Source organism: Botrytis fragariae, assembly GCF_013461495.1.
Source record: "Botrytis fragariae strain BVB16 chromosome Unknown tig00000223, whole genome shotgun sequence".
In the NCBI taxonomy this organism is placed as follows: Eukaryota; Fungi; Ascomycota; class Leotiomycetes; order Helotiales; family Sclerotiniaceae; genus Botrytis; species Botrytis fragariae.
Genome location: NW_023501001.1, coordinates 545,813 through 558,870, shown reverse-complemented (window position 1 = coordinate 558,870; position 13,058 = coordinate 545,813). Strand labels below are relative to the sequence as shown.

Sequence of the window (13,058 nt, the reverse complement as noted above, 5' to 3'; positions counted from 1 at the left end):
GATGTTTGGTGAGATGAGATAGTTGTAGTGAGATGAGGTAGGTTAGTCTCCGTAAGACTAGACTAGGTGCCTGGGTAATCGTCATAGCCTTCTCTGAATTTTGAATAATAGAGTGTAGTACTGAGTACTGAGTAGGTTGTCGCTTGTCTATAACTTTATAGACTGATTTAGTTTAAGCTTAGACGCTTTTTATTTCGTTCTGTATTTCGTTTTTTGTTTTGTTTTGTCGTAGTTTGCTGGCTTGAGATTCTGAGATTCGAGGGCGTGTATGTATGTATGTATGTATGTATGTATGTATGTATATGATGTTGAGTATAAGATTCGTAGCTTATAGCTTGTAGATAGCTTATATAGATAGATAGTCTTTCGATGAATCTTCTATCTAATGTCCTATAGATTTTCTATAGTCCTCGTTGTTTTCGACTCGTCGATTAATCTTCTGTTATTCTCGTTCTTGTCGTCGACTAGTCTTCTATTGGGGAATATGAATGGATTCATTATGACTCGATAGTTTATTCTTATAATGCTTTCGTAATAGCATTATTCGATAGTTGGGATTTATGAGAACTCGACATTTTATTCTCTACTCCTTCGCTCGTTCCTTAAGCGTGTACCGCTTTTGTATCTTCTTAGAGATAGTCATTATATCGATCTTTCAGTCGAGCAATCGATTCATTTCGTTACGCTCTTTCTTAGTCTTGAGATATAATCTTTCGATATCTTATCTTATAGATAGTCTCGTCGGGATTATCATCTCAAGTGGTAGATACATCTATATTATATTACATATCCTCGTAGAATATATTATGTATACTCGTAGTAATATACAATATAATATAGAAGCGATAGAGCGATTTTAAGACCGATAGTCTCTCTCGTTTATCGACACTTCGTATCTAGATTACGTGGAAATAGATAGTAATAGTAGTCGTATTTAGAGGAATGCATTCTTATCGAAATAAGGATTCGGACTTACTCAACCGTTGAGGTTGAAGCCGATAGCAGTATGAGTTACTCTACTGGATGGATCGTAGGATCCGTATCGATTTCCTCGTCTTGGTAGTAACATCTTCGTCGATGATTTTCGTCGCTTTCGGTCTTGGACCCTCGGTATATTTATTCTCGTCATGTTCGCTTAATCGTGATATATCGAATCTGCTCCTGTTTAATCCTACTCCTATTTTCTTCATTAGTACTTCTAACTTCTCTTAAACTTATATACTCTACTCGATCTAATGAATCCTTATCTTCTGTGGTTAGTAATCTAGTAGGATGTCTCGATGGCTCTCTACTCTTTCTTACACTGCGCTTGTTTTCTTTCGATTCGTTGTCGTATAGTTATCTTCGATTCTTTCTTCGTGGTTTCGTGGTTTCGATTTTTCTTGTGGTCGTATGTTCGTATATTCGTATGTTCGTATATTCGTATATTCGTATATTCGTATATTCGTATATTCGTATTCGTCTTGTTGTTTCTTCTTTTCGTCCCTTTTCTTCTCTCATTTCCTGTATACCCTGTATTTCCTGTATTTCCTTCCTGTATACCCCTCCTTGTAAGCCCCTATATACCCCTATATACCCCATAGGTTCTATAGGTTCTATAGGTTCTATAGGTCCTATGTTCCCTGCATTTCTCATATTGTCTTATTCCCTATGTTACTTTCTTCCTATATCCTTCCTTGTATTTCCCCTCTACCCCTCTATCTCTTCCTCTTCACCTCCTCTTCACCTCTTTCACTTCCCCTTCCCTTCCTTCTCTTCCTCAACTCCACTTCCATCGCCCCCTCCCGTATACCCATAGACATCTTCTTTCTAGATTTTCCACGCACAATGACTTTTGTCCCAAAAATATTTTCCGACAAATTATTTGCACGTATTTTTTACATTGATTGGACCTTTTTTTCCAAGACACTCATCCTTGGAGTTCCGAATACTAAGATGTGAATGCCTCACCGGGGGTAATCTCTTTGATTCTATTACTCACCGGAGAGCAACATCATTAACCTTATTACTCACCGGTAGTAACATCATTAATTACCTTGCTCGCCGGAGGGTAATATCAATAGTCTCATTACTCACCGGTGACAACATCTCTGATCTAGGCACTCACCGGAGAGCACATCGTTAATCTTATTGTTCACCGGTAGTAACATCTTTGATTCGGTTACTCACCGGGCGTTCATCGCTTTGGATTCAATCTTCATTCATCGGAAATAATTTTTTGTGTGGGAACTTGCTTTTTTGGGAGGGGGGTAAGGGGTGGAAGACAATGAGGAGGAAGATTGGAGGATCGGAACTTAGAGAAGGGGTAGTGATGAGGGAGGTGGATGGAAGGAGTTTGTATGGCACTCGATGTGGTAAGCTTTTCATATCAGATATTCTGTTTGAAAGAGGTGGTGATTACTAGAGGCTTGAATCGATGATACGCTAAGTGTATGTTTCTTTTCGTGAAGTCTAGTTGTATAAGATACATAAAATATGCGCCTCATAGGGTTTGTATATCAGCTCTTCTACTCTTCCCTGTCCCTTTCCTCGACCCATCTTACCCACTCACCAACCCTCTAGGTCTCAACCACCATCCCCCAATAACCCCCGCACACCCCGCCATACAACACCCTGTGTAAATAACCATATCCCTATACCTCTCAACCCCATACCCTCCAAGCACCACCTTCTCCCCCAACAACCCCCCACTAATCGGACCAACCAATACATTCCCCACTCCCTGCAAACAAATGAAAATCGAATAAATACTCACCACACTCCCCGGGTCACTACAAATCAGCTTCCCCATCGCCACTCTCATCGTACTAAACCCATATCCAAAAAATCCATACATGATTCCATACGCGATAAGCAAACCCATTGATTTTGCAAAACCCCAGAGTACGAATGAGGAAATCGTCGCCATGATTGTGCAACCCACCGCAAGAGCATTGACGGAGAAATTCTTATCAGACAAGTAGCCACATGCGAATTGGCCCGCGACTTGCGCTACACTCATGACTGCCAAAATTGCAGCTCCTTGCGTACCACTCAATCCGATATTTGTAGCGAAAGAAGGGAGATAAACCCCTGGGTAGAAAAATCCCATTCCGTAAATCAGTGTTGCAGATCCATAAATATAGAAAAGTTTATTTTTCAGAAACCCCCAATTTGTGCGTGCCAATCTACTGCGTTCACTTGGTGGCAATCTCCCTTTCAACAGCGGCAGCAAAGGAACCGTCAAAATCGTAATCCCAACTGCGATAATCCTCAACGCGGTTTTGTATCCATATTTCTCGAGCAAAAATTGAATAATAAACGGCATTCCCGCGCCACTCACTCCACTCGCCGCACTGATCAATCCAAACGCCATCCCCTTCCTCGCAATCCACCATTCATTTATCATACTTATGATAGGATATGTGAGGATCAGGAATCCGCAACCGTACATTACGCCCTGAGTCCAGATCAATCCCTGCACGGAGTCGCAGAAGGAACCGGCTACGAGACCAAGGATGCAGATTGGGAGGCCGAGCCAGATTTGATGGGTTTGGTGCTTGGGAAATCGTTTGGTGAGGGAGGCGGAGAGAGGGGCACCGAGGTAACAGAGACCTTGGGAGATGGTTCCGATGAGGGCAATTTGGGATTTGGAGGTGGTGAATTGGGGGAGTGTGAAGTAGTAGTCTTGGAAGACTCCAAAGGAGATGGGGAAACCTTGAGTGGTGGATGTTAGCTATTCCTCGGTTACGACTTGATTAAAGCATGATAGTAGAACGAGCGAAGAGCATAGCGAGAATCGGTATAAAGTTCGAAAAAAGGAGACAGAGAAAAGAAAAACAAACCCCATAAGATTGCTTCGAACACAAATGCCGCGATCAATAATCTCCAAGCTGCCGGACCTCCATCTACAGGCTTGAGTTGTTGATAAACTCTTTCCGGATCCTCAGCTTGAAGTTCTGCTTCCGTGTCGCTTGTACTTCTAATTCCATCTCCTATCCTCCTGGCATCTGCATCTATGTCCGTTACATTTGCTGATTCTAAGTTTTCAACATTGGAATTTGTGAGAGAATATGAAGTTTTATGGTTTTGGTGCGGATTATCGAGCAATTGAAGTTCTACTGGTATATTTGATTGTATCGCTGGAGAAGATTCATTTTGATGATGAGAAGTATGTGACGTCATCTCTGGAAATCAATTGATGTCCTATAGTATCAGAATAGAATAACGAATTAAGAGACATTGAAGACTACATTTTGATTTTTGAGGATTGACCTTATCTATGTATTTTCGGCCGACTGATAGTAGAGCGTGTAGGGTTCCGATGACGGCAGACATGACTAGAATGGAGCATTTTTCCATTTAGCCCATAGATAGCTTTATTTGTGGATTGTTTGTAGGGCCGACAATATGCGTGGTGGAGTTCGTGGGGATGATGATTAATTGACATTGACACGCCCTTCATGAGTAATAATTTGTTAGTTGGTCAATGCGGAATCTTTAGCGAAGGGGCTCATGGAAATGTTTGTATGATTTAGAGATACATTATATTGAACTGTATATACCCTCAAGTATCTATATACAACAAAAAGATGGTGTATCTAGCTGTTTATCCAAAATTGTATGGGTTGTCATAGATGATAGATCGGTCCAACATATAGCTTCAAATAAGCGCCTCATCTAACACCCTACCTGTCTATCTCATCGTCTCCCTCATCGTTTTATCCAACATTCCAAAAGCTCTAATTGTAATCCGAGTCGAGACAGCAACGCTCAATATGCCTCATCTCTTCCCATTGATATGAGCTTCCCTCCCGAATTCGGCACACCAAAATGATTCATTCTTCCGTCGCGCTCCAGACTTTCTCAATCTTTTTATCTCCCAAATCATTCGATTCATATACTCCTCGTCTCCCCCCAAAAAAGCTATAACATTGTGTTCCTTTTAAGCTGTATGATTTGTGATACTATTTCGCTCGCTTGCAAGTTCTTTCTAAAAGGGAAGGAGCCCTTAAGCTATCTATCTACACATGACTTTGTTGATTGATCAGAATGGCACAATAACAACATGGCTTGATTGATACTTACTTCAATTTTGTAGCAAAACTTGGCGATAAAAATCGTTTTAATGTTAACCTTAAACTCCGCTTTCCGACATTTGCGATGGTTCTTCGTTATCCGTCTCATCAATCTCGTCATCAATCCCGTTATCCGTCTCGTCATCCGTCTCGTCATCCGCCTCGTAACCCCTCTCGTAGCCCCTGGCGCCATTTATCGCCTCTACCCTCTCAACACCCCACTCAACATCTTCATTCCCTTCTACTACCCTCGCCCAACGAAAACCTGCCAAAAATAAATGAATCCTATGTTCCTGGATGTAGGGTGTAAAAATTTCACGCGTTATTGGGTAAATAGCACATGCGTAAATCAAATTCTGCTCTACTTCTATATCCAAATCCAAGACGTCTTCTCCTAATTGGAGGGCCTGCTCAACTAGATAATCCCCTGGCGAACACATAAACTTGATGACTCCCTCGAGTTTGAGAGCAGAAGCTGGAAAGTCGGGAACACGATCACTTATAGCTTCCTCGTAACTTGGTAAATACACTTCTTCTTCATATGATGGTGGTGATGGAGATTGAATTGCTTGATTGAGGCCATCCGAATGCTGCTCGGTTGACGCGACGTTTTGCAAAGACATCGACATTCTGACAAGCGGTTTAATATAATTATTGCTAGTGGATAAAGATATATTGGCTGCTGGCAACAGTAAAGTTCGAAAGCAATTTGGGCGCTTTGATGCTGATAGATTGAATGATAAGAATGTATTTTGATGTAGTAACTATTCCGATTTTCGAAAGATGTTCTAAGAAGCTATATCGAATAACGATTGAATGAATTGCTCAATAGATACGGTCGAAGGATACGATTTTTAGATTCTTATTTCGTCAGATGATAGTATAATGTGGATATTCAAATGTTTGATATTCGAATGTCTGATATGTTGGATGATGGTAAGTAATGAACCTGGAGTGTTGATTAATCGAATGGTAAATTTGTGCTTTTGACAGAAAAAGAAAATTGCTGAGATACTAAGGAGTTCTTACAGGAAACGAAGTAAAGCTAGGGAATGCTAAGTTAGTATTTGATCTAGAGTGACAAGCGTTAACTAGTGGCTGATTATTACTACTAAATTTACCTGGAAAGTAACACTAGACTGCTTCTCGAGTCTTCCACCTCAATTAAGCTTTTAGGATAGTATTCCTATGTCACATGGATAGGGTGCATTCATACATTCTAAATCAGTAGTGAAGTAACAGAAGGTAGCTGTATGCCGAAATTGAAAATTTTGACGATGGAGTAGTAATAAAGGGGTGAAAGTAACAGTCAATATTTCACTCAATATGAGAGACAATCAAAGTATGGATTTACACAGAAGATACTATTCGAATCGTTGCTCAAGTACTTGACTCCAAACTTGAACTTCTATCTTCATTTGAACTTTCTCCAAAAATTGATTTAATATCTATTTTTAAACTTGTATCATTCTGGTGCGGACTAAGGAAATTTATTATCACAATTATTTGTTATCATTTGTTGAATGGATTCACTGTCCTAAATGTAAACTAGCTAGCATTAATCATGAAGAGATATATTTCTCTTGATTACATATTCTTAATATGATAGTCATTACAATGCAAGCCTCCGTATACCTACATTCTCGTTTCTTTCATTCGTCTCGAGGATTCTCGCTTAGAAGCTTCCGCTTTCGTCTCAAATCGACATTAACTCTTGAACCTTATTCACAAAAAGCGTCTTTCCTTACAATCACATCAACCTCCAGGTCGCTCTTTCTTACATCTTCTCAAACACCGGGGAGAATGATCATTATCACCCTTCAAAATGAGAGAGACTAATAAAATGGTTTGGAAGATGGTTTCGAATGACTTGAATAGCACTTAGCCCTTGGAGCTTGCAATTCGAAATAATTACATGTTTTCTTACTTCTTATCGTAAAATAAATGAAAAACGTCATAGGAGTTTAGCTGGACTACCTAGTAGATGAACTAGCTCAGCTAGTAGGTGATCTAGCTCGGTTAGGGATGTCAGATTGCACTCCAAGGGGGAAACTATTATTGCTTGTCGGGGGCAAATATCAATATCTAACAAATGAGATAAAGGATTATTTTACGAATAAAATGATTCAAAGGTTTCATTTGATCGCGATGAACATGAAAATAATCAACGGACACACAAAAGAAGCATTGAAACAATCAATTTATGGTCCTGCAACTATTCAGTACATGATCATAACCCCGTTGACTCCGGGAGTCATATGTAGTCACTCAAGCTTAGATGAAACCAAGGATCAAGCCAGAAAAAGGCATTTGCAGATGTGCAACAGAATTAAGAATTGGAGTAAGTACTGTCATCGGTATTTGATGGGGGCGGGGATGATTGGGCAGTCAATAATGGACTAGTTTACTGGCATGTCTCCCCGGCCGGACCCTGGCAAGTTCAAGAGATGGGTAAAGTCCATATTTGTATGCACATAATACCAACTCTAATCAGAACCTCTATCATAGCACTTGCAAGGATTATTTCACCCCCCGTGCCATTCTTTTTCTGCACTTCTCAAAGTCCAAAGATGACCTATTAATTGATACCAGTGCAAGATAATTTGGTATTTCGACTCGTCGACATGCATCGATCGATTAGACAGGTCAAAAATTGACGAACTGAATGGCACAAAATGGATGACATGCTTCGGATGAGGCAATGATAATTTACTGGCCAGCCATCCTTTGCATTCCCAGAAACTAACAATACGTAATTGCAGTCGCAGATTAATACTCAAGTCCCAACCGGTTCAGATATGGCAGTCACGCCTAATGAGCTCAGTGCAGATGCCAAATCACCAGGGATTGAAGGCCTATTACTATAGTAACTGCACCAGAATGAAACCACTTGCATCACATCTTGTGATTGAACTTGCAATCAGGATCATATGATAGAGCCAGCTTGGTTCATTTTAACTTAGGGTATCAATGGTTAAAGTTGAAGACCACAACGTAGGGGCTTATAAGTAAACAGATGTTTTCGTAATCGCAGCCAGAATGCTGACTCAAAACCTGGTCAGAATGGTAGCTTCAGGAAACAAGGGTGTGAATTACTATGATCGTTCTGCTTCTAAAGCATTCGTATTGATACCAGGGCTATCATCTTTATTTTGTGCTGATTGACATAGCTGCTACGAAATAATGGCATCATTTCTTAATCATGAGAAAAGTGCATGTGAAGAGACGGTATTTCAAGCCATTTGGGCACGTACAGAAGTGATCATGTGTCACATTTGAAGTGTGTATAATGAGCCTGCACGAGATGAAGTTATTCAAATGATTTCACGGGGAACTCCGTGTAGATGATCTGTTCCAACCCTGCAAATGAGGGGACTTCACGGGGTACATATGTTTACATCAACATCTTCACTTTACTAAATATTTGAAACCAGTTAATGTAGGTATGTCAATTCCATGGATGAGATGATAATTTCGATATTCTTATTCTGCTAATATCACGCTTCTTCATATATACCTACTCAACCTTCGTTGGCAATGCCATACTCGTGATGTTCTGTCGAAAAATAGGCTGTATGTCTGAAAATCCACGTTGTCTGTACGAATGTGCTGTATAATCGAACTACTAGAAGTGTTTAGGTTTTGATACAATTGTTTCAGCTGTCTCTCTATTGGATGCTCAAAGCTAACCAGTACTTGTTTCTAGCTAGCAGCGTGGAAGTGTTTCTTTACTCACCAGACTGGTACGAACGAGAGTGATATGGTTGAAATCAATACGTGCAGATTGAATTCAGATTGTCCTTGCTGGGCTGGATGGAAGACGAGTCGAACTTACCAATTACAGAATGAGCTGAACCTACCGAAGCACTCTTACTAAAACAGAGAATTCAAGCTTTTAGAGTTCTTGAAATAGAGCTGATCCTTGTTGTACTTCCCTTGGCTGCCAGTAGCTCCGGGTATAGTACTTTTTAATTTCTTGGGTGGGGGGTAGTCTTGATTCGAATAAGTTAGCGAGAGTCATATGTACTGCCAATCTTGGATGGATTAAAGACCTTTTCGAAGATGAGAAAGGGAGATGGGGAGTAACTGCACTGCATACCTCCTTGGCCTATTAGATATGCAACGAAACTGGTAATTTTCCGGCGAAGAAAAACTAGGAGTAGGTAAGCTTTTTCACTCGAAAGATCATGACAGAGTGATTGAGTGGCTCCAACTAGCTTGGCACTGATTCATGTTAGTTGGTTTTAGCGGATGGGGGATACGGCTGTGTAATATATATATTTATTGAACTATATCCCACCAGATTAAGCATCTTCATGAAAAGTCAACACACAATGGACCCCCTCGAAGATGGATTTCTGGGTCGTTATCAGCGGGACAAACAAGGAGATTTGTCCGACCTAAACGAATTACCCATTTCAAACCCACTTCATCCATTGAGACTAAATTCTATCCCATCACAGATTTCTGAACCGCCTCGCGTACCTAACTCAACATTTCTTCGGAAATTCATGGCCAGATCTATCCTCTTAGCTATCGCATCACCAATCATTCCTCAGACATGCCATTTAGCAAACCTACCCAAGGAAACATTTCGTATCATACTAGGACATTTACCCCCATCCTCAGCTTCGTCGCTAGCACTCACCTGTAAAGGGTTTCTCGCGGCAGTAGGAAATGACCCTTTCAAGGCACTGTCGAGGGATCGTTGTGAGACATATGTTCTTTTATGGTTCATTGCAAAAGACCTACCCCGTCAAAGTGTCTGTCATTCTTGCAATCGACTCCATAACAATGAAACCGCATTGAGATGTTATCGAGATGGAAGAAACGGATGTGGAGAATCTCAAAAGAGGCACAAAGCTCTGAAGTGCCGATTAGACACTCGTCTTGACTGGGACTACAAAGAGTTGATAGATGAAGATTTTAGTCCAAGGATTTTTAATATGGCTATGAAGCATTCGCTCCACTATCCAGATTGTGAGGAATTCTTGACTGCACTGTCTGGAGAGTGTAGAGCTAAGAGTGATTGGCGTGGTTGGATCGAAGAATCCCAAACAGATTGTCGAATTCTCCGGGGATCCTTCATTCATCGTACACAGATGGTTTGGATCACACCCACAAACAACCGAATGCCATTCGGTTTGACTATGGAACAATGTGCTCACACCAGGGTATGCCATATGAACGGGATTATTTACACAAGGTCCTATGGTCTTTCAAGTGGCGACGACGATGCAGATTCGCAGAGTCTTTCGTGCGATTGGGACTCCCCAGAGATTACTTTGAATGTATTGAAGTGCCGTCGTTGCTCTACACAATGCCAATTGACCATGAGACCCTTGCCCGTGGAAGGGTCAGGAATGGCAATTTACATTACTAGATGGGTTGATCTGGGATCCGGCACATTGGATGAGAAATGGCAAAGATATTTTCAACGAGGTAGATTCGAATTCGAATATCAGCAGCAACCAGATTCGTTATTTTTGTCTTCGGTATTCGAGAATGATGGTGGATTTCGAAGCAAGATAGAGGATCAACGCTATGCATCATTGTTCCATTCTCCAGTGCCCGAGAACTGAGAGACACAAGTATCAGTGGAATGAGGTGCAAACGCCACGATCTCTTCCAACAACCATGGTCGTGATTACTCATCATTGTCTCTTCAAATCCCGTGGTTTTGATTCGTCGTCGCTACCAGAATCTATCAGTGATTCTGTGCCGCGGGGTAGTTTTGGACCCAAACACGCCAAACACGCCAAACACATATTGGTGAAATCTGAACATTCAACCGTATCACTCAAACATATAATTGTATATAGTCAATAGATAGCTTCTCTATATATTACAGTTATTATTACCTATCTAGGTATATTCCTGGGTACTGTTATCGATATCTAATGTTGAACCCCCCCTGCATCGTTTTTGACAATGTGATGATTTCCATACCTATGCCCCGCCATTATATAAGCCCGTGCCCTTCGAACTTTGGGTCTTGAATTTTTGATAAAAACTTCCCAAACCGCAATCAGATCATATTCTTCATATTGAAAACTACTACACCCCCTTTATAGATAACAATATGGAGGATGACCGTGCAGAAGTCGATTTGGGGGTAGCTGTCGATGTGGAAAATATTCTCGAAGAGCCAGTGGCGCAACGCCAACCAAAGAAACGTTTCGTGGGAAGAAAGCAAGCTGCGGAAGCTGCTGCACGCAATGGCAACAATACAACTCCTGGGACAGTGATGCCATTCAAGGTCTGTAACTCAACATTCTCAGATTTATTTCCCTAGCTAATGTTACCCATAGTTGCGACTCCTAGAAGAATTCGAACATTAAATCAAGTGCCTCCCGAAATTTTGAATGATCCTGATATCAATGCTGCCATCGCTCTCCTTCCACCAAATTATTCCTTCGAAATACACAAAACTATACATAGAATAAGAATGAACGGATCAAAGAAAGTTGCGCTGCAGATGCCTGAAGGTCTACTCTTATTCGCAACCACAATTTCGGACATTCTCACACAATTCTGTCCTGGAATCGAGACGCTCATAATGGGAGATGTTACATATGGAGCCTGTTGTATTGATGATTATACCGCTCGAGCTTTAGGCTGTGACCTGTTGGTACATTATGCGCATTCATGTTTGATTCCAGTGGATGTTACAAAGATCAAAACTCTCTACGTTTTCGTCGATATCAGCATAGACACGGCACATTTACTTGCAACTCTGGAGAAGAACTTTGCCTCAGGAAAGACCATCGCCATGGTAGGAACAATTCAATTCAATGCGACATTACATGGTGTTCGAGCGCCGCTCGAGAAAGCAGGGTATAATGTTCTCATTCCTCAGATTTCCCCTCTTAGCAAAGGCGAAATCCTTGGATGCACATCTCCTCAACTATCAACTGATGGTGTCGATATTATTCTTTATCTTGGCGATGGTCGTTTCCATCTTGAGAGTGCAATGATCCATAATCCGTCGATACCAGCTTACCGATACGATCCCTATTCTCGAAAACTCACTCGTGAAAGTTATGACCACAAGGAAATGCATACTCTGAGAAGAGATGCGATTGAAACCGCGAAACCTGCAAAGAAGTGGGGACTCATCTTAGGTTCTCTTGGTCGTCAAGGAAATCCACACACCATGACAATGATTGAGAGAAAATTGGAAGAGCGAGGAATCCCATACATCAACTTACTTTTAAGCGAGATTTTCCCTGGAAAACTAGCTATGATGAGCGATGTCGAGTGTTGGGTGCAAGTAGCATGTCCAAGACTCAGTATCGATTGGGGATATGCTTTCCCCAGGCCTCTGCTCACGCCATACGAAGCATTGATCGTATTGGGCCAAAAAGAAGATTGGGCAAAGAGCAACAACGATGTCTATCCTATGGATTACTATGGAAAGGAAGGTCTTGGCAGAACCAAGCCTATCTCGAGTATTCCAGTTGCTGGCTGAAACCCTGTTTTTGCTACATACTCAAAACCTTGCCCTCCCTCTTACTGCACGATATTATATAGTTGGTCAAATTGCCCTCAATACTATGATAACGCTCGGTGAATTGGGTTCCATATATCTACCAATATACCCCCAAGGACACTCTGTGGTGCCATCCCATATCCGCTAGACAGCAATCGGCAAATTAAAACTGTCGCCATGTTTTGAGCTACCTCAACTGGTATACGGAAAATGACGAATCCGAAGGGTCCAACACGAGGGGCATTTTGCGACCAAATTTCCCCGAGAGAGGTTCAAAGAAGCTAGTTCCGAAGCTGTACCCCTGCCTTTCAGAAAGCTATTTACTTCCGCATATCGCTCGTTGTAATACCTCCGAGGTGGGTGAGACTACTTTACAGGAACAAATAAACTTGTTCCCAAACTTGTTAGTTTAAAGGAGACACCAAACATACCCACAACAGTATCTGCGCTATTGAAGATACTGCTATTCAATGACACTGTTACATCTGGCAATGAAAATAGAATAGTAA

The 13,058-nt window shown here is 41.3% G+C and overlaps 3 protein-coding genes across 3 annotated transcripts; 1 reads left to right on the top strand and 2 right to left on the bottom strand.

Annotated features, from left to right (window-relative positions):
* Positions 1-2,539: 2,539 nt before the first annotated feature.
* Bfra_010917 (putative mfs monocarboxylate transporter protein) lies at positions 2,540-4,164 on the bottom strand (the record flags this gene model as incomplete). The annotated part of the gene is made up of 2 exons (XM_037341246.1): positions 2,540-3,696; positions 3,825-4,164. The coding sequence occupies 2 exons, from the start codon at positions 4,162-4,164 to the stop codon at positions 2,540-2,542; spliced, it is 1,497 nt and encodes a 498-aa protein (XP_037188665.1).
* Positions 4,165-5,116: 952 nt separating this feature from the next.
* On the bottom strand, positions 5,117-5,686 carry Bfra_010916 (uncharacterized protein; the record flags this gene model as incomplete). Its single annotated transcript, XM_037341245.1, has 1 exon — positions 5,117-5,686. The coding sequence occupies one exon, from the start codon at positions 5,684-5,686 to the stop codon at positions 5,117-5,119; it is 570 nt and encodes a 189-aa protein (XP_037188664.1).
* Positions 5,687-9,391: 3,705 nt separating this feature from the next.
* On the top strand, positions 9,392-12,528 carry Bfra_010915 (putative diphthamide biosynthesis protein 1 protein; the record flags this gene model as incomplete). The annotated part of the gene is made up of 4 exons (XM_037341244.1): positions 9,392-10,552; positions 10,626-10,785; positions 11,132-11,316; positions 11,353-12,528. The coding sequence occupies 4 exons, from the start codon at positions 9,392-9,394 to the stop codon at positions 12,526-12,528; spliced, it is 2,682 nt and encodes an 893-aa protein (XP_037188663.1).
* Positions 12,529-13,058: the final 530 nt, after the last annotated feature.